General features: G+C 53.0%; 5 protein-coding genes across 5 annotated transcripts; 3 read left to right on the forward strand and 2 right to left on the reverse strand.

Moving 5' to 3' along the window:
• Positions 1 to 35: 35 nt before the first annotated feature.
• On the forward strand, positions 36 to 864 carry CPAR01_08375 (AIG2-like family protein; the record flags this gene model as incomplete). Its single annotated transcript, XM_060492643.1, has 4 exons — positions 36 to 66; positions 127 to 134; positions 207 to 651; positions 782 to 864. 4 exons carry the CDS (start codon positions 36 to 38, stop codon positions 862 to 864), a joined length of 567 nt encoding a protein of 188 aa, XP_060349013.1.
• Positions 865 to 8,002: 7,138 nt separating this feature from the next.
• Positions 8,003 to 8,224, forward strand: CPAR01_08376 (uncharacterized protein; the record flags this gene model as incomplete). The annotated part of the gene is made up of 1 exon (XM_060492644.1): positions 8,003 to 8,224. The coding sequence occupies one exon, from the start codon at positions 8,003 to 8,005 to the stop codon at positions 8,222 to 8,224; it is 222 nt and encodes a 73-aa protein (XP_060349014.1).
• Positions 8,225 to 9,090: 866 nt separating this feature from the next.
• Positions 9,091 to 10,320, forward strand: CPAR01_08377 (endoglucanase; the record flags this gene model as incomplete). The annotated part of the gene is made up of 1 exon (XM_060492645.1): positions 9,091 to 10,320. The coding sequence occupies one exon, from the start codon at positions 9,091 to 9,093 to the stop codon at positions 10,318 to 10,320; it is 1,230 nt and encodes a 409-aa protein (XP_060349015.1).
• Positions 10,321 to 11,316: 996 nt separating this feature from the next.
• On the reverse strand, positions 11,317 to 15,284 carry CPAR01_08378 (uncharacterized protein; the record flags this gene model as incomplete). Its single annotated transcript, XM_060492646.1, has 4 exons — positions 11,317 to 13,064; positions 13,115 to 14,676; positions 14,726 to 15,092; positions 15,152 to 15,284. 4 exons carry the CDS (start codon positions 15,282 to 15,284, stop codon positions 11,317 to 11,319), a joined length of 3,810 nt encoding a protein of 1,269 aa, XP_060349016.1.
• A 2,198-nt stretch (positions 15,285 to 17,482) lies between these two features.
• On the reverse strand, positions 17,483 to 18,797 carry CPAR01_08379 (FAD binding domain-containing protein; the record flags this gene model as incomplete). The annotated part of the gene is made up of 2 exons (XM_060492647.1): positions 17,483 to 18,721; positions 18,777 to 18,797. The coding sequence occupies 2 exons, from the start codon at positions 18,795 to 18,797 to the stop codon at positions 17,483 to 17,485; spliced, it is 1,260 nt and encodes a 419-aa protein (XP_060349017.1).
• Positions 18,798 to 21,312: the final 2,515 nt, after the last annotated feature.

Raw genomic sequence — 21,312 nt, forward strand, 5'->3', positions numbered from 1 at the left:
CAACTCCTATCAGACACCAATACAACACATTCAAAATGAGTGGACCACACACAGCCTTCTTCTATGGTAGGTCCGGGAGCTTTGGTTTTTTGATTCTTGATTGTCACGAGCTAACATTATCGACAGGCACTCTGGTCAGTTCTTCATCATCACCACCCTCCTCAAACTTCAAAGGAGCTCTCGATTCACTAACACTTGGCCCCTAGATGGAGCCCAAGGTCTTCTTCACAGTCGTACAAGGCAACGGCAATCCGCCCCAGGCAATCAAGGACCTCTACACATTCACCCCCGCCCTCCTGCACGACCACACCCGCCACCGTGTCCAGCTCGCCGACTACCCGGGCATGATCCCCGAAGCTGGCGGCTCCGTCCTTGGCATCTACGCGACGGGCCTCACGGACGCCAACGTCCTCAAGCTCGACTTTTTCGAGGGCTCCGAGTACGAGAAGAAGATGGTCACCGTCAAGGTCCGCAGCGGCGGCGGTGCCAGTGCTGATGCCGGTGGTCGTACGGAGCAGAAGGAAGAGGACAAGCAGGCCATGGCTTACATCTACAAGCGCCCGGAGAACCTGGAGCGCGTGGAGTGGTCGTTTGAGGAGTTCCGCAAGGACAAGATGCACGTCTGGACGCGCGAGAGCTACGTCTTTGAAGGTGAGACAAGCGACTCATCCCGGCTTCAATCTGTTTATGGGGGGCGGGCTGGCTCGGCTGGCCTAGGGGAGGGCTCAGCTCCGACGTGTTGGACTACTCTTTCCACTAACATCGGTAAAATCGCATCTAGGCTGCGACGATTATGCAGAGTTTGAGAAGGTCGAGAAGGAAGATGCAAACGGTCACGAGGAGAAGGACGATGTTGCCAAGTAGAGCGGGTGCTTAGCCCCAGGACTTGGGTCAGCATACTTCTGTTTTTTCTTGCTCTTCTTCTACGCATGGCGGCAAACGGCATTATTTGATGGGCTCTCAAGACAGGCAGGCAGCCGACGCAGGTCTGCAACTGGGCAGATAGGGCGGTGTGAGGTGGACATGTCAGCGCCGGCTCACGGCATTGGAGAGAGTTGAGCCGCCGCCGCCCACACATGGCAGACGGGCAATTACGATGTGACGGATAGATGAAACCAGGACGCGATATCAGCAAATAGAGAAGACGACGTCTTGCTAACCAGCCATGCTCCGTGAATGAGTCAATGACTGCCGCCAGCCTTGGCGCACAGAGCTGCAGAGCTTGAGTACGCATGCCTTCCCCCGTGCTGTGATGTGATGCTGTCGTGGCTGTCGTCGTCGTCCTATGGCCAAGTTTGGGCGGCAATGCAACCATTCAAAGCGGGGGAAGCCCTCAATCCGAGGGGCAGCCTTGATGATATTATCAACGCCCATCATAAGTGCACTAATACTCGCTGACCGCAACACAGCTTCTGAGTGGTCCACGCTTATGCAAGCTTGCTGAGTGGCCATGCAAGCCCGGCATTTTTGTTGAGCGGCTGAGAATCATGCCACGGAAAAGCGAGCCACAGCAGCTTGAACTAGCTCAGGAACAGGCGCCAATACGTCGTGTAAAAGCCTGTAAAGTGCCCGCCTCTTCGTGAACAATGCCGACCCACTCTTGAATTCTGAATTCAAGCATGCTAATAGCGGCTGACTCTTGAGGGCCGGGATTTCCAGCTATGCAAGGATAGTAGTCCAGAGGCATCCGATGAAGAACACTATATCGGTACTATATCGGTATCTGTAAAGCTGTGCTCTTATGGCACAGGAAGCGAAGCGAACTGGTCCCACGTACCGCAAAGCTGGACCCTTTTCTCGGGAAGCACGAATTACGAGCCACAAGGGGGGATAGTATACGAGAGATCTTTGTGGCTCCGGCAGGCAGGGGAAGCCACACCGCGCCACAAGCCGTTGTTCGCAAGGTGGTACCGAACAGGGGTGGCTGATGGCGGGTGGCGTTACCTGGGAAATATTCGGATCTCCTCGTGAGGTTGTGGCTCAGAGGCGATCTTTCATGCCGAGGCGCGCTCGAATTGGGTGTTCGCCAGGGATGCCCCTCCCCACCGAGATTGATATGTGTCGTTGCCCATGACTTAAGCTGATGGCGGCTCGACTGCCCAAAGGAGGACCGCACAACGGCAAAGAGTAGGGTATTGGCAAGGGGCCATCAGGTGGTAGAGGTCATGTCGGGGAATTCATGCGTGAGCGGGAACGGGTGCCGTTTCGTAGCTGGTACGGCGCTGGGCTGTGTGCGCTGGCGGGCGATCAGTGTCGCAAGTACGAGACTCGGTTCAACCAGATCGTCCGAACATGAAGGAGAAGTTGAGGAAAGACGGGCCTCCCAGCGCTGGCTGCCTTCTCAGCTCCCGTGGGTGCGTGGCTCCCTCCCACACCTCCCTCCCTTACTCGAGTCGTCTTTCCAGACGGCGCTTGTCGAGCCTGGGCTCATTCTACCCAATGCCCAACCAGCTGCGATGTTCAGGGGAGGCAGTAACACGGACGTGGACGGGCCAAGATGAAGGAGGAGGGATTTGTCGAAATCATCAGACGATGGAAATCTCGACCAGGGGCAATAGCGTACCAGACTCAAAGGAACCAGAGCCATCTGCGTAGTTGATAGATGAGGATATGTCGACGCATGGGTAAAGAATTACGTACTGCGCCGCGCGCAACGAACCGACCGGAATATCTCGTCTCTTGTTTCTCTCAGCGTCACCCTCCTTCCCCTCTCACGTGAATAAGCAAGTGTTATGAGCCTCTTTTCTTTCTTGCGAGCGGTCCCTGTCGATATCCACTCGGCCGTGGATTTCGGGCCACCACCATCCGGGAATTGGACGGTGGACCACGGGGTGGCGATCAGCAACGTGACAGTGGACAACAGCCGGTGAAATGTCCCACTGCGGTCGGGCAAAGGCCGGGGGACAATGATACGTATCTACGCAGTATACGCAGTATGTAGAGACTCGGAGAGGAGAGAGTAGAATCTGCAGGGTTCAGGTTGATGGGCCGTGGTCGCTTTGGGCTCTGGGGGTTTGATGAACCGTGAACGTGCCAGAGTGACAGCCGGGCGACGGGCTGCGTCCAAGGTCGCAAAAGGAGCAGCTAGCTGCTAAGAACGGAGTAGAAGACGCATGAAATGTTCAGTAGGCCTGAGAGCTTCGGCGCACGATACTTGGTTGTCGTAGGTGCACGTCGTCGTCCCGTTGTTGTCAAACGACTGGTCAACGTCAGAGCAACCGGAGGGTTAAGCACCTTTAGGCTGACAGCTCGTGACAGGTGCTCAACTAACGAACGAAGCTGGTTCGTTCCCTAGAGCGCTTACTCCAAACGCGGCGGATAGGAGGAGGGGGAAAGGTCGTTGTGACGACGTTCTCTCGATGTAGTTGGACAAAGGAAAAACGACTGGCCCTGGTTTGCTAAGACTGAATCGCAGATACCATGCGATGCGGCAATGCCATGCCATGTTCCCGCTTTCCGCGGTCCGCGATGGCCTGTGATTGTGACGGGACTGACATCTGGGTCATGACTGACTGGTCTGAAGAAACAAACGGTCAAAAAGCTTAGCTTGGGAAAAGATTCAAAAAAACACGCAGGAACCATATGATGCCGCACGCGGCACAATTACTGCGTACCGGTTATGGTAATCCCATTAACAGGTGACTGTTAATATCCCATTGATTCGTTATCAGTGGTTCGTAGGTGCAGGTTCAAATGTCCGAAAGGAGAAGAGGCGAACTTGGGTGGTCGTGAAACTGGCTTCGTTTCACATCCTCGCTTCTGCGCAGGGGTGTTGGAGTTGGGGGCTCCTGCCAGTAACCACTGCACCACCACTGACCAATGCCCATTGCCAGCAAGTCACGTCTCCTCCCTAAGGTAGGCATTTTGCAGGAAACCACCTCACCACGGCCACCCAGTGACCCCTTCCACGAGATCCTGCGTCCACTACAACGTAGCATGTGTGACGACTGATTAGCCTACCATTTGTTCCTAGACGATGGTATATTAGCACATAAGGTGCGACGAAGGAAGGAATGAACCCATGCCAAAGTACCTAGGGCTTCCGTCAGGTGCACTTGTGAAGTGGGCACGATTAACGAGAGGGCAGAAAAAGGCCTCAACTTGTCATGTTGTGTGGACATGTACTCCGTCGCCTGTGGACAGGAGGACTCCCAGCCCGGGGGTACGTGAACCCCTGATGGACCGAACCGAAAAATGCACAGAACTTCAGAGAAGCGAGAAAACATGCCCTTGCCGTTACCAACGTCGTCTTTTCACCAACCCCTGTGCCCCTGCACTTGCACAGGAGGATCTGCTCGCCTGCCCCCGCCTGCTCTCCGATTTAGCGGGGAACATCCAGATGGGCAGGTCGCAGTGTCAGGGGACTTTGGCCTGTCCTTTGCATGTCAACATGGGTACGCAGCGCACTAGGTCTCGGCACTGGGATGAGAGACTTTTTGGAGAGAGAAGAGAAAGAAGCAAGTGCGCACAGCATAGTGAAAACGAGTGGCTGTTGTGAGCCGCTCACCTCGTTCCTTATTTCCATGTCTTCGGTGGGGGAGACCGTTGATCGTTTAAAGCAACTAATAGGGTAGACCGCCACAACCCATATGCACGACTTTGTCTCTATCTTGACCTGAGGCTTAGGTAAGGTGGTCCACGCACACACGTGTAAGGTACGGAGTAGGTATGGATACGGATGCAGTGCCCACACTCAGGCCAACACCGGGAGACAAGGTACACTGCCACCGCGGCACTACCGGAAAGAGACTTATGACGTGTTAAGACAGCAGCCGCAGTAAACGAGTGTGCGTCTTGTACAGCGGTGCTCCCTCCCAGTTACCTTTCTTTCTCTTAAGATTTCGCCTTCCCACAATCCACAAGCCAAAACATCCACTCTACGTGCGCCTTGTGGTCTAGGGCCGGGGCCAGAGGAGTAATACCGAGGTCGAGACGGAGTAGATTGAGTTGAGGGAGCATCCGATGACAATTCAACTTTCTAAACTCTCTCACTTTACGTTACTCAAGTCAACGTAAACTTCCCACAACGGGGATGACCCATCACTGACTCGGGAGAATCCTGTCGATCGACGCGACTTTGTTCATATTAGGTCTTGGCTTTTTAGCTTGTCAAGCGACAATGCGCACAATGGACGGAGGGATGGGGCCTGACTGATACACTGCATTCCGTGCATTGCTCCCTGCCTCACGTAAGGTACCTATCAGTATCACTCAGCGCACCGAGGTGTGGAGGTGTGTCTCTCGGTGTGGACGGTGAGCTGAACTAGCAACAAGGTGTGCCCCCCGAGTAAAGGTCAAGGCATCTCGTTCCCAAAGTCTCACCACCGGCTCGAGATGCCCGTTGCATGTCTCGCTTTCGCCTGGCATGCTGAGATCTGGGATATTCTTTTTTAGTTCTTCTTCACCTTAGTCAAGAGTAAGACATCTTGACATACAAGTGGACTGAGGATGATTGTCGGTCCCAGAAGTTCATGTCTTGGTCAGCGGTGAGTTCACTGCAAAAAAAGGAATGATATGAAAAATCGCGGAACGAACTCCATCGTTGAACCAGAGTTTGGATATCGTCTGCCCCCTTTCTTCCACGTTCCGTACCCCCTTGCTCATCAGGCCTTGCCGAAAGCCGTGAATGCGTGGTTCAGCGGCAGAGCGGATCCCCCCCTGTTCTTCCACGATTTTTTTTTTGACTTGCGTTTTCCTTTCCGCCCACCTCTCCGATCCCTGACCCTGATATTTCTCTTCCTCTCTTTAATACGTCCTCCAGGCTCCATGTTCCCCCGTTGCCCGCTTCGTGCGTGCACCAAGCTCATTGGGCTGGATGAACGGGTGAGGCTCGCTACGCGACAACGGCGGCGACACCATGGCAATCCAGTCCAGTCGTTGCAGGTCTTGGTCTTGACTCTTGAAAAGCCCCCCCTTGCCCATCCCTTTTGGCATTAGTCCACATCAGGAATGACTGCGCTCTCATAACCCCTGCACTCAGAATCGTCGACAGGGGGCAATAGGCCAATTCTGTCTTCTCCCACACCAAGGCACTGGACTCTCGCTCACGAGGTGAGCATCCGAAAACGCAGGCCCTGTTAGCTGGGAAAGCGGCGTAGCCAATGCGATCAGGCAGGGTTGCGCCGCACCGTGACGTACCCTCTCTCCCGCGAGGGTATGCGAGGGATCTAAGTGGCCGCCACCAAGGCCTCTTGGGCGACAGAAAGCGAGGGTCGCAAAAGATGGCCGCTGATGGATCACCACTACCCAAGTCCCGTCTCCGAATCCAAGGTTCGACATGTCCTGATTGGAGGCCGCCTACTGTCCCAAAAAAGAAAGGGAGAGAAACGACGTTCGGCAAAGCGCGAAAAGTCTGGAATGGACTGGACTGCTTCGCCCTTTTCGTGTTTCGACGATCTTGACTTTGGACCCAGTCAGTGCATACGGTCGAGCCGTCAGTCAGCAAACGAGCCGCGCTACCGTGCCGCGCTGTCTGTTTGCCTGTCAGGCAAAGTTCTGGTGTTGAAGAATTAACTACCAGGCCCAGGTATACGACACTGATCCTGGGACGTTGAGGCTTGGCGAGGCGAAGGCAACAACTTGCCTCATTACCGTCCAAGGTGGGAAAAAAAGATACACCGGATGAGATGACTAAACTTGCATCGCAACGCCTCCCTTCCAATCTAGCCTCAAGCAAGACTAAGATAGTCTGGACGAATGCATTTAGTAACAGGAACAGGACGGGAACCAAGAATACTAGAGAATTGGGCGTGGCAGTCTGACTCTCACAACCAGAAGAACTACTGCATCCTGTGATCATCTCCCAGATGGTGCCTTGCAGTAGTCCCCGCCGATTTTGGTGCTTCTCCTGTCTTGAAAGCTGCAGCTCGAGCGCTTCAATGTTCCTACCGCTCTTCTAGAGCAAGTTGAGGGTTGCCATCTACGCACTAGATGGAAACATGTGGTTGCACCTATGCGATCCTCCCTATTCCCGTGCCTACCATCCTCGCCCCTTCCAAGTGAACTACGTGACTACGTACATCTGTTCCTACCTTACCTAGTAGGTAGCATGGAGAGATACGTATAGACGGGACGTTTCTACTATGCGGAAAAAGGAGCTGGTGCCAAAAGAGAACGTACCGAGAGAGGCAAGGAACCGTGCACTGGTGCTCCGTTAGCGTATACCGAGCATCCAATGGGACGTCGTTACTGGACGGGAGTGGTAAGGGTACGTACTGCGTTGTCCGGTGGGTCCCTGGAGTCCAGAATCCACAACATGCACCCATGCTCCCTGCATCACCGCTCCCTGCTCCCTGTCGCCAGTCCCGGACCTCCCCTCCCACTAGCGCACCATCCTCGGTGTCACTTGTCTCTCTTCCCACCTCGTCCCAGCCATTCAATCTTCGCTATCAACGACAGCTCGAAAAACTCCTCACCAATCCCTCCCCTATAGTCTATACCACTTCGATGCTGGTCCACAGATGCACCACAGGACAACCCTCCCTCCTCCCCCGCCTTTGGCTGTCCTTGGCTCCTCCTTAGACAAGTTTAGTCAGGGGCATCCGTCGCTGGAAAAGAGCGCAGCCCAACCCGCAACGCGCCATGGCGCGCCTTGCTGCAAGGTCCCCGTCCCTCCATGTCCCACCCACATCTACCTACCAAAGTCCACCACCATCTGTCTTTCCCAGGAACATGGCATGGTCTTGCCGTCTTAGCCTCTGCCGCGAGACCATGGGTCAAAGTCGACAGGCAGACGACAGCCGCAGCTCGAGCTCCAGATGGCCACCCACACCCTGACTGATCACCTATACTCCGTACTCATCTCCATGTCCTTTTTCTCTCTACCCTCCACACCCCTGCCCACTCACAAGAATGTTTAGTCCGGTCTTTTTGAGCCATGTCGAAACAAGCCGAGGGGCATGTCTCCGGCCTATCATAGCCTCAAGGCCATGCCTCTCCTTCTTCAACGGCCTGCCCCTGTACCCCTCGGTCGATCCACCATGCTTCGAATCCCCTTGATCTGATGCCCATGTCTGGTCTTGACTGGCCCATTTTGCTCAACGCCTGTCTAGAAAGAACGCCATGTCTCTCTCGTCCCAAGTGGACCGATCTTGTTCAGCTACTCATCCTCCCGGTCCGACCTCCAGTCCATCCTTCTCCAGTCCTTCTGGGATTACCGCCGTTCTCTGCTGCAGCTCGTGCTTATTGCTTTTTTGCCTCTCCTTTCCCGTATCCATTCGTTTAGTCACTAAGTCACTCTCTGCACACTAAGCCCGGCATATTCTGTCCGTGGGGCCCTGTCAGTTACAGTCACTAAGGTACTCACCTCGTTTTTGCCCATCATCCCTTTTGGTCTGTTTCCGGTCTTATAAGACCTGGCCTTGTCCGACCTCACAATCCCATTCTACTACTCCTCATCCTCTCGGACCATCACGTCTTCTCGCATTCTTTGGGCTTGGAAAGAACTTGTCGTTTCGACATCTTACCTTCTCTCACTTCTCATTCAACAAAGGCTAGTCCTTATTCTTCTTCACAACTTCCATCAACATATCCAACTCGCCTGGTGCAAATACCATCCTTTCCGGAATCAAACGAATATCGAAACTTCGAGACCCATCGACAGCTATCCGATTCTCAACCTTCACTACAACACTTTTTTGTTGAAACATCCCACAACGTCAAAGCTTCCTAGCAAGACAAAGCGAGACGACATTGTAAGTAACCTGGAATGTTACGGCACGCAGCCTCAGCCGTTCTTGGCCCGATTCCGATGCCTTTGTCCGACATCGCGGCCCGCGCTGTATCACAAACAATGTCATTCTTCGAAGGCACCCAGTCCCGTCACACCGGGACTTTCACGGTCGTGGCTGTGGCTGGTTGCTTCGAGTCGGGCCTGTTGAGGAACAGATGCGCTGTCGAAGATGCTGGATCTTGTGTAATGGCTAGGTTGAGATCGAGAACTAACATGCTCTATAAAGGTACTCATTCTTCGGAAACCACAACTTCTTTCCAACTCAACTCACAGTCACAACGACAACCATACGATACCTAGATTCTTACGTCTGGAACGTTTTAGATTCTTAACTTCACAACTCAAAAAACTCACTCAACATGTACGCCAACGCAATCGTCGCTTTCGGCCTGGCCACCCTCGCCAGTGCCCACATGAAGATGAGCAAGCCCGTGCCCTACGACAACGCCAACCTCGACAACAGCCCTCTTATTGAGGACGGCAGCAACTTCCCCTGCAAGTCTAGCAGCTACAATGCCGCGGGAGCATCCAACGTCTACGCCCAGGGTGCCACCGGCGAGTTGGCTTTCATTGGCTCTGCTGTCCACGGTGGTGGCTCTTGCCAGGTCTCCATCACTTGGGATGCTAAGCCCGACAAGAACAGTGTCTGGAAGGTTATCAAGTCTATTGAGGGAGGCTGCCCCGCCAAGAACACTGCCGGCAACCTCGGTGACAACGCCAACCAGCAGGGCAAGGACACCTACGACTTCACAATTCCCAAGGACATGCCCGCTGGCAACGGTACTATCGCCTGGACCTGGTTCAACAAGGTTGGAAACCGTGAGATGTACATGAACTGCGGACCCGTCACCATCACTGGCTCCGGTGGCTCTCAGGAGGCCTACAACGCTCTGCCCGACATGATGGTCGCCAACTTGAAGGGCATCAACGACTGCACTGTGTCCGAGAACATCGACGTTACCTTCCCCAACGCCGGCGACTCTGTCGACGTCTTCGGCACTAACTTGGGCCCCCCTAACGGCACTTCCTGCGGCACCTCTTCTGGTGGTGGTTCCGGCGGTGGTTCTTCCGGTACTCCCAAGCCTAGCACTACTGCTGGCAACGGAGGCGCCGCGCCCACCGCTGCTCCCACCTCTGCCGTGGCTTCGTCTAAGCCGTCTGCTTCCAAGCCTACCGGCAACGCCTCCCTCCCCGGCGGTGTCTTCATCACTGTCCCCGCCAACGGTGGAGCCTCCGCCACTCCCACCGCTTCCGCTTCTGCTACCAAGGCACCTGCAGTCACTCCCAGTGCCGCCCCTTCTGCCGCTCCCTCCGCCGCCCCCTCGTCTGGTACTGGCAGCGGCAGTGGCAACGGCACTACCGCTGGTGCCCAGACTGTTGGCGCTGCCTGCACCGATGAGGGCGCCTGGAACTGTGTCGGAGGCAGCTCCTTCCAGCGTTGCGCCAGCGGCACTTGGTCTTCCGTCCAGGCCCTTGCCGGCGGTACTTCTTGCACTGCTGGCATCAGCTCCGAGCTGAGCATGGTTGTGACCCGAAACGGCCGCAAGCGTGCCCTTCGCCAGCGCTCCCTTCGCTTCCGTTCCGCCTAAGCTGGTCGATGGCGAACGCTCTTTCATGAACGGTTTAGCATTTACGGGATATGATACCTCGGGGATACATTGGACAAAGTCATGACAACATACAGTGCACTGCACAAAGACTTGGGGCGTTTCATTTTCTTTCTTGAACATTTACGACAAAATTCTGTACATATACATTTCATATTGGTATCCCTATTTGGGCGCACATTGTTTGGATCGACAGGCATGAGAAAAGTAGCACGAGAAGATCAATAGCATAACACATGCTCATCATAAAACATTTCCACTGTGAATTTCGCCATGTGAATCTTGAAAAGTCCCATGCCTGATCCTCTCACTCACCAATCCACACACCCCAAACCCCAAGCTTTCAGCTCTATCTCCCGTCAAAGCGTCCGACGGCCACTTGCGGACCAGAGCTTAACAATCCGAAGTGGCGTCTCTGACACGCGGGCGGGGAGATCCTGGGAAACGAGTCAAAGATATCGTGGGGTTCCCCGGGCGGACAGGGACCTTGACATAACCCAAACTTTGTTTTCCTCTGTCTTTTGTCTTTTTTCTCACACCTCGAGAGCAAGCCTCTTGCATAATTGACAAGTGCAGGTCTTGGAAGGGTGCGTAGTCGAATGAGAGCTGTTCCTTGTCGAGCTGAACAGGCTGACACATGCTATATCAGATGAAGAGGACACGCATGGACGTGATCAGCGTTGCATGTGCAAAAAACGCCTTACGATACTATGGGAGAAACAAATGCAGAATCGAAACATTCTTGAGTCGCTGCTAGGGTCCAAAAAGCGCGGGTTTTGCAGTCATGGGCATTAACGGGAACTCAACTTGCATTCGCGGAAACGATAGCACTATGGGTATTAATCGTTTTTTGGGACCTTATCCCTCTGGATGTGGAAATAAAACAAGCCATTTTGGGCGTGTCTGTATCAAGTTCATAATTGTGAATCTTTTCATCCCATCATTGCTTTCCATCCGGTCTTTTGGCCTGTCTCATGCTCACAACCACGTATCACCTCGCCGTCCCGCTTTCCGTCTCCCCAGCAGCCTCCCCAGCAGCCCTGTTCTCGGTTCCGTATCGCCCTTTCTCAACGCGGAGAGTTTCACGGGCACTACAAAGGGGTCAAGCTCGATGCCAACGTGCGCGCGCCCATCTTCGCCGACATACCGACCGAAGCTGAACGTGGCTTTGCTCTCGAGGCTGCCTCCGGCGCCGTCGTACTCGCGCACCGCTCTGCTGGGCGCGAGGTAGGCGAGGATGGACCCGATGGTCGTGGGCATGCGCGGGAGGAAGTGCTTGATGGCCAGGCCGTACAGCGCGACGGCCACGACGATGTTGATGGCCAGGACGACGAGGCTGATGACGAGGGCGGTGGTGTCCAGAAAGATGCGCGTCTCTGTGGTGTGCCGGATGCCGGATATGGTCACGGGTTCGGGGTAGGTGTCGAGGAAGTTCTGGTTGTTGCCGAGGAGAAGGACAAAGATCTGACGGTAGACGGCTTCGAGGGCGGGGATCAGCGCGGTAGCGTTTGGTGGGATGTTCGGGTCGAGAAGGTTCGCGTGGCCCGGTTGGATCTTGAGTAGATAATTCATCCAGTCGCGGGAGAAGCTGTCGTTGTGCCAGCTCTTTTGGGTTGAGACAATGAGCTCGTTGACGTGTGCGGATATCGCATCCGTGTGGTTCGTCGAGAGTGGGTAGTCGAGCGTTGCCGAAACATCGGATGCCCGGGTCGCGTTGATTATGTAGCCCTGCCAATCCACCGTGACATCGAACATGGCCGTGGCGAAGAGTGGCTGACAAATGACAAATGTGCTCGCGATTTCTCCATCCCCCAACACGGTACTTCGCGATCGTTTCGTGGTTGTCGTTGAGTTTGTTGATTTGGTGATGTTCGAAGCATGAGAAATCCGCGACCAGCCCATGAGCAAAGTGGTCTCGCAGGGTGTCAAGTCGTATGAGGTGTCCAATTTTTGCACAATCTCCTTCGAAGCCGGCCCGGGAAAGATGTCGTAATCGCTGTCGAGTTTTATATCTTTCGTGATAAAGCTTGTGCTGCAACCCTTCACAGCTTCGCCGTTCCTGGTCATTGTGTAATTCACCTGAGGCGCTTTCCTTATCGTGTTGTAAGTACCAAAGTCAGAGCAGGATGGATTAGTACTGAAGCCCCTGGTCCGCGCCGTAAACGTTGTGCCGCTCGTCTTGTCCTCGTCTTGGGGAACAATGTCGAAGGGCTGAAAAAAGTAGTCGTGGTTGACCCACGGTGTAAGTGGTGTGTTCTGAGACACGTTATTCATTAAAATGTAAAATGGAACCTCGTACGGAGCCGAGTTATGGAAAGTTCCGCGGGCTTCTGAGCCGTAAACGGATGCGTTACTCAGTCGAGGCATGAATGATTGTTGAAAGTTGTAAGGGCGCTCAATATCTATTGGCTTTTCGTTGAAGAGACCACCGAGACCGACAGCTAGAAGATTAGACAGCAAGGCCAACGCGCACATGGCCGTGAGAATGAAGTGGCCCGACTTGGCTGCCCTCCAAAAAACGAGCTGCGGGGGTAGAGAGGTGTATCTGGCATTGATGGAGCCCTTGGCCGACCGTTTGCCGTTCCATAAGTCCTCAAATGGTTGCAGGATGCATAGAAGCCTGTTGACGAGCACCCAAAAGGGCTCCAGCAAAGTTGCAAAGATAGTGGGCACGTAGTTTTCGAGTATCTGCAGCACTTCGAAGCTTGCATTTGGACGAACGATTCCTGTCAATTTAGTGAGCTTTCGACTCTGCCGTAGAAATGATACTTCGAACCTTTGTTGCGCCGTTCGAGCAATTTGAAGTAGACCAATCCGCCGACGGCCGCCATCATCGACAAGGTTACCATAGCACCAACACCTCGGCGTAGGGCCAAGGGCTTGACTGGAGAGTAGTGGCCGACGGAAAAGGTGGTGTCTGGCTGGGTCAGGCTGATGCGTCGCTCCTCAATTGTCTGATCTCGGGTATCGACTACTTTGATGACCATTTGCCCTGAACGACTCTGGCACCCGCAGAACAACTTGAAACGTAAGTCTTTGAAAGACTGCTTGAGGGCATCCTCGGGTAGAGCTCCCTTTCCAGCAAGCTTGTCGAGAAGCGTAGTGCTGTTTTGACAAAGACTAATCAGTGATCCTAAGGAGGCGGGGTCCATCGTCAAGCGGCTAGGCGCCCTATAGCCGTGCAACCATAGGAGTGTCGTGAAAATCCCAACAATAACTAGCATTCCTTCGACGATAGCGGAGAAGACTCGGCTGACAATGATACCGTGTAGCTCGACATCGATGTTGCCAGTGGTCGTGTTCGTATTCGTGGAATTTTCGAGGACCCGACGGAGTGCGAGGGAAAAGAGCATCTTGTGTGTCGAGTTGTAAGCATTGCCCAAGCTGGTCTCGTCTCGGTAAATATCGAGTGTCTTGACTTTCTTTTGTGAGCCAATCGCGAAGCCGGCCATCGGTGCCATCGGCCATTTGATACCCAATTTGGCGACTTGCTGATGCTGTTCCAGTAGACGTCCAAACGGAAACTCTTTGGTACCACCGTTCGCACCGTCGGGTTGCGTTGTTAATACACCGGCTCCTAGTAGATGCTCGAAAGCTGTCATGTTAAACTCTGTTTCCAAAAGCCTTTCCCGAGGACCCAGCGGAACAACCGAGTTCTCCAAAGGGACGAGGTCAGCAGCTCTGACGGAGGCATTGACAGGCTGCTTGTAGTAGCTGGTCTCGCAGAATATAGATGTGAGGTTGATCTCGTTCTTCTGATAGTCCGAGTGACCCCACGTGGCCAGAAACTGATTGCCTGCTGATTGCTTCGAGCAAGTGGCACCCAGGTAGTAGTCCACCCACGAACTGTAGGGATACCCTATGTACAACATCTGGTAAGGCAAGTCGTTTTCAAAATTCCCATAGCTGTTGATCTCACTGGCATTACAGCCACGGCCATTGAGGAAGTCGTGGTTATGCTTTCGTGGGGCCCCGTTCATGTGAACCTCCGCGGGCCAGCAAGCCAATTGAGTCCAGAATTTGGTGGTAGATCCTGTCCAATTGGTCGAAGATCCTTGGATAGCTTGACTCTTGGTGTCGAAAGGGAGCAGCGTGTATTCCGGCGTCGTGTAAGGTGGCAATCGCTGGTTCAGCCATGTCTGGGCATAGCCCTCATTGAGAATAGTCACATCCATCAATCCGAAGTGCTCTGAAGCCGGCCGAAGAGCCTCGGTAGCAGATATATTGACTTGCCGTCTTACATCGACCGGGCCCGTTCCAAGTATTGCACTCTGGAGGGGTGTGATTACCCAGAAAATGAGTACCATGACTGTTCCGCCGTAAAAGACTGCCCAATGTCTGCGTTGGGTGAGCTCAAACCTGGAAAGTGTCGCAAGGGCAAGCATACCTTCTCTTGGCCGCTTTGATCGGAACGAAAGCGATGAAGTCGTACGGGTAGTCCAGAAACATCGACTTTTCTGCTGTAGCGCCTTTTGGTCTTGACATCTCCAGCCATGGTTGCATTCGCTTGACATCAAGGTCAATCCAGCTCCAGAGTAAACTGTATATGACGGCAACGATCGTGGGTAGAAAAAGGTAGCAGAAGTTTGCAAAAGCCGGTATATCGTCAGCTGATTTCGAAAGGGCGAGGCCTCCTTGAGACTGGCTTCGTTGGGCGAGTATCTCGATAATGACCGCAAGAAGTAATGATATGAAAGCGAAGGAGAAAAGTACCGGAGCACTGAGAGTCAATGGTTTCCAGCCATGTTTGTGAACTGTTGGATATGTTAGTTCGCATCCTTCGACTTGCGGTTGGTCTCCGTGTTCATCTGACCTGTTTCAAGACTACATTCACTGTCTCGCGACCTTTGAAAGACGAAGGGCAGAGAAGCCTTTAGGCTCTGGTTCTGAGGGGCGTCATCCTGGAGAAGCCGAGTCTCTTGGACCTCGGGCCCCTTGATACCCATAGCCTCGGGGGACAATGAGCGTAGACTACCAAGGAAAGTAATGCAAGAACCTCAGCTATGCTCCGTTGTATGGTTGTGTGGCTCAGTTGACTAGAGCTATCATGAAAGACTCAATGACTCTTGGTAACAAAAATTGAAAAGAGAAACCCGCCCAAACCAGCTCCAGTAACAAAGGAAACCAGACGAAAGAGAAGACGAGGAAGAGAGAGATGAAAGGAACTCAAGCCAGACAACTCCTGTTCCTGGGAGACGCAGAACCTTAAGGGAACTTGACCGACAGACTGAACCCGACAGTTTGGGTCGCCGAAACAGACTAAGAGGTTAACTTGCTACCAACAGCATAATCCTCAGCGCGGCAACGAGCCGATGCGCATGATTCTGAGCCGTTCCTGGCCTCGAATACTACATCGCGCCAACAGGACGTGATGGCGTCCAGGGATCGTGCACCAACTCGGTGCTCGACGTGGGCCTTCGGCCATGGGTATTGAGGAATGAGAGGTGATGGCTAAGCGCTCGAGAGATGATCGAGGGGCCGCGGCCCTGCGGGGGCTAGACCAGGACCTAGAATGCCTTGCCACTGCTGAGCCGCTTTCAAAGTCATTATTTTGGTTACCAGACTCTGGATGTCACTTTATGCGGCAATTCCAGTCCGCCTTTCCAATTCTTCGTATCACATACTCCGTGAGTTGACAACAATGGACAGCATGAGTTGTATGAAGAAGAGGAAGAGGTTGACAGGGGTATGACAGTCTGTCTGCAGTGACAAATTGGGTTGCAGTGAACCGTTAGGATTAAGCGCCGGGCGCGAGTCTCTTATTGGAGCGCTGAGAATAGGTGTGGGCCGACGGTCCATCGTGGCAACCCCACTCCTCCGAGCGAGTTATGCAATTGTGCAAGGTCAACACAATCCTTCTCTCGGTCACTTCATCGGCTTGTGCAATAAATTGAGTGAATGTGAGCTAGAATCATTGAAGATATGCCAGGCGTTGCGGTAGGTGAGGCCAAACATTGTATCGGAGTCATCCAGAACGACGGCGTCTTGTAGCGTAAATGACAGGAGACGGAGTATTGGCCCCATATATTCCGAATGTTGTCCCGTAGGTGGGGCCGGCCTGCCGGTCGTCACAGACTCCCACAAAGCTTAACACATAGTGTTTTCGATCCGGTGATGCTAATTACCCAGAAGGGATAATCTACGGGCTTTAATCCTTGAATCAAGCATATTCGAAACTCCGTTCTTAGTCTCCCTTTACCCCCTCACACCTCAAATTTGAATGGAGGAGATAGCGTGTGTCCATACTACTTGAGGATAATACATTGACCCTTAAGAATAAGTTTCCCGAAGTCACAACATCAGTCCAGTCGCTAAACGTTGTCTTCTTATATCACGGGTATAAAGGATGATACGAGTAGCCTCGTCATTCCAGCGCCCTATTCTTCACCGGCTTCTACCTTTCCAATTTTGGTAGGCGGCCGTCTTCTAAATGATTTACTCCCTAAGGCCACACCGAAGAAATACTAAATCTTCAGAGAGACTAAAAGATATTCAGTTCTTACCCTACTGATCTTTTGACGCTCATCTGCTTTATACACAACGTCAGAAAACAACGTAGCTTCGCCGATGTTGCGGTGCTAGGTCAAGATAAAACGCTCAGTAGCTATATTTTATATCATAGCACTTACCTGCGAGAAGGTTGGACGGAGGTATGAATATTATCGTTACTGTTTTAAGTAGTAACGACATTGCAATTATCTAGGTTGAGATACTGGTAACATGATCTCGAGGGCACCAAGGTGGAGGGACAACTGGGGCGTTACTGCTTGTATCAGTTGAACAAAAAGGTAGATGATGACGAGAAGTCATTTCAGATCATGTTAACCCATCATCTGTACCGCTACATAAAATCCAAATAGTCTACCTAGTATTGATTCTTCACTACTGGAGCTTGCACGCGACGTTAGGAAATTGGTAGCCTAAGAGACGGGAAGATACCTAGTCCTTGGCTTAGTTCCCCTGGTGTAAGTTGTGGTAGCATGTTGCTCAGCCGAAGACCTGTGAGCTTGGCCATGAAGGTGTATAACTTGCGAAAATGCGACATGCTTGATTATTGGTTTGGCATACCTACATACTGCTCCTTCGCTCAATATATACAACGGAACCTCTGCCGAGGTGAATGGCTCCTTATAAACACTCCTCACTACTGCCCATTGACCTTCTTGTAATGCTGCGTAAAATCGTACCTCACCTCGAAGCTCCCCATCATCAACTCCTTCATGAACACCGGATCCTTCTCAGCCCGCACACACATCTGCATGAACCCATCCCTCTCCAACCTCGTCCCCGGATCCGCATCCGACACCCTCCTAAAGTTCTCCTGCGATATCGGGTCGATAATCGTCTTCCATTTCTCCCGCCTCTTCTCGCTATACAAATCGAGTATCCCCTCGTCCGCCACCCCGTCCCATATCCCCGCAAGACAGTCGTACAACCCGCCGACATCGACGAACCCGCCCGTGATCCCCAGCCCGCCCCAGGGGTTACACAAGTGCGCCGCGTCCGCCGCCAGCATGAACCGGCCCACACGGAACCGCGGAGCGCACCGCTGATGCATCTTGTACGGTGCAAAGTTGACCACTTTGTACTCGTCGGGCCCCGGGTGGCCCGGCAGCATCGTCCTGAACTTTTCTTGCTGGCGCGCTTGGAGCTCCTCGTGCGAGAGGTTCGGCTCCTCGCCGTAGGTCACGCGGTACAGGCCGTCACTGGTGATCTTGGCCGCCATGAAGAAATGGTCTGGATGGATGATGAAGTTTGCGTCGTCGAAGCCGAATTTCCCCGCAAAGTCGTAGTACGTGTTCGTCGCGACGATCTGCTGATCCCACGTCCAGCCGGGATACTCGTCTCCGAAGAGGCCCTTGCGGATGGCGCTGTTGGCGCCGTCGCAGCCGATAATGTAATCAGCTTCGATCCGCTTCTTCTCCTTTTGTTTCTCCCCATCGGACCCGGGTGTCTCGACGTCGACCCAGGCGCGGGCCTCATCCTGTCCGAGGCCGACGACGCGGTGCTCCCAGCTGATGGTACCGTTGTACTTGTTCAAAAACTCGTCGAGCATGAGCTGGTCAAGCTCTTGTAGGACGAGGCATGTGGTCCTCAGATCCTCGCCGTCGACGTCGCGGAGCACGCCCGCATCGAACCCGGTGATAACGCCGTGGTCGTCGAGCCGGCGCCATACAAATTTGTTCAGCGTCATGCCGCGGCGGCGGACTTCCTCCAAGATCCCTGCTCGCTTGAGATCGGGAATGGCGGCGGGACCGTAGTGGGCGGCGCGCGGTTGCTGGTCGAGGTGGTCTTGGGCCTCGATGATGTGAACGGGAATGCCGTGCTTGGACAGCAGTAAGGCGAGTAGGAGACCGGAGGGGCCAGCCCCGACAATCACGACCTGTTCAATATGTTAGGAGACTGTTCATCTGGGAGGGCTGGGCAAAGTACAGTACTTTGTTGAACGGACGACTCATCTTAAGCTCTAAGTGTGTATGATCAACAGTTGTAAATTTGCTCTGGAGTGAAGAAGAAGTTGAAGATCGTCGAATGGACCCTGATTGTTATGAGAACCGAGTCAACCCCGCAACGGGACGGCATCGAGCCGGACATATTGCCAGAGATCCATTGATGCAACAGTAATTTTCCCCATCGCCGGGGTGCCATTCCGAAGAATGTTGACTTATCTGCTCCATTTTGCGGGCAGACTTTGACCCCGCAGACGTCACCACGCGGGCGACCGAACTGCCAGACGGAGCTAGATGAGGGGCACGCGCGGGGTTGATATTCGGCAGATCATTTTTAGATCAATTGTCCGTACGGAGTATATGGGAGCAATCTAGATCGGATGGGGTTCCCCTTTAAGCTTTTGCGCTAAACCTGGAAACCGTGAATGCCAGTGGTAATTTGGGGGATTCCTACACAAAGTCTCATATTATAGGTTTATGATGAATACTAGACGACCTTGCTTGCGTGAGGATTGTGTCGCCATGCCTCCGTCGGGCGGGACATGAGCCTAGTCAGCTATGAGAACCTCGGTTGCAGAGAAGGCCAGTTTTAAGCGAGTTCAAGAGAACAAAGTGATGCTTCCTGGAGAACTCGTGGCTGAAATGACCTGTTCCATCTCATTGCTAGCTGAGGTGAATAAAAGACGGTGATTAGTATCATTCCGATGCGGGGGCATGCATCTCAGAGTTCCAGCTCCTGCCCCACGCTCTGCCAAGGCCGGCCGACCCCACATTGGCCTGGAGCAGCGGCACCTGTTCCGGCGAGATGTATCCAGGGCACCCTATCGGGACACCGTTGGCTCTTGACAATGGTAGACCACGGCAGTACAAGGTACGCTCCAAGTTCAAACATGGTCCTTGAGAAATACGCATCTCCCAGATCAATTACCTAGCAGTCATACGCCACCGGGGGCGGAAACATTCACTTGCATACCTATGTGAATACTCACAAAGGTCGTAAGATTCATATCAAAGATCACGCAATATCATAACAGCGCCTGCAAGTTTCCAACACGGTAGAATTTGTAGACTTGACCTCCCCGGCCACATGTATTTGCTGTTCTTCTCGCTTCATAGTATTACCACTTATTGCTAACGACCGGTAGTAGTCTCGGTCAACGAAAATGTTGTACAGATTTCATCGTGGACTTCGAACGCGAGTGATCACAGTTGAACGAGTACCATATGCTGAAATACTGCCAGTCGATCGCTATCCCGTGCTTCGGTCTTGATGACCACCTGACGAGATTGCCTCAATGTTCAATTCTTGGCCACCATCAAGCAGACTTGGATTCATGACAAAGCCGAGACGGGGGAATTGCACACGATTTCCAGACTAAGATTCCGCATAAGTCAGATAACGGCTTACCCGATACCTCCGACTTACTTCAAGGGCGCTTTGGAAACCAACAATCCCACAGGCGCACCGGTATGTGTAGGCACATCCCGACCCGAGACACAACTACCACCGTGTCTCGGGCCAGGCTGACTCGCAAGAAGGTTTGGCGCCGAGTCAACTGTGTAAGTATAATAGACACCGATTTGGCACCGACTCGTCGTCGGCTCGGCTATCCGTACCGTTCTTTCGAACATACCCTTACCCAGCCTACCCAGAAAACTAGTCTCATCCTCAGGGTTACTTATGCTCAGCTTGAGCCACTGCGGCTCTTGGCCGCCGCTCAGCTAATCACCCCACACCTCACACCTCACACCTCACCGCCAAGTTGGAACCTATTATGAGTTAGCAGCCTCTGCGGCTGATGAAAGATAGCTTTTGAATTGCGCGCTGGTCTCAGTTGTATCGCTTCCCTCGTTACTCGACTCATTTTTTCCCAGCTCCTCTACTTTTCCCTATTCTCTCAGTAGAATCATCTTTTTGTTTTGCGCACAGAGGAAGGGTGAAGATTCTATGTGTTGAACATGTTTCAAAAATCGTGCTTTATTCTGCTGGTATCATAGAATTCTTCCGCTTGCCCGGGGCACGATTTTTCCTGGCCCTTTTCGCCCTTCCTGATGTTTGTTCCCAAGTCTACTCCAAGACTGCGAGGGATTTGATGCGACAAATGAAAAGTAATGTAACAAAAGACTCTTTGAGGAGATGAGATGAGAAAAGAAAAATGAGTTACCAGTTAAACAATACATAAAAGTCTTGGTAAGACTCCTGAAACCCCCGTTGGGAATATATATAATATGACCATCATATATACAGGCTATCTATTCAGCCAGAGAAGTGAAATGTTTTTCGATCGGATCGGATAGTGAGGTTGGAGGGAGCGAAGAGTCAGAAAGAGAAAAAAAAAGAGGTCGACATTTTCGAAATACTGGCTGATTTGACTCTTGACTATCCAACTTCCGATGTCGTAAAGCGAAGGCATCATGCGCTTAATTCCCCCAATTTTAGCTTTGTTTTTGACCTTCGGGATTAATCAACGCACACCCGTCACGTCCTTTCAGCCCAACCCATAACTGGGCGGCCGCAAACCCC

The sequence above is a fragment of the Colletotrichum paranaense genome (genome assembly GCF_030867605.1).
Source record: "Colletotrichum paranaense strain IMI 384185 chromosome Unknown Scaffold_6.1, whole genome shotgun sequence".
Taxonomy (NCBI): domain Eukaryota; kingdom Fungi; phylum Ascomycota; class Sordariomycetes; order Glomerellales; family Glomerellaceae; genus Colletotrichum; species Colletotrichum paranaense.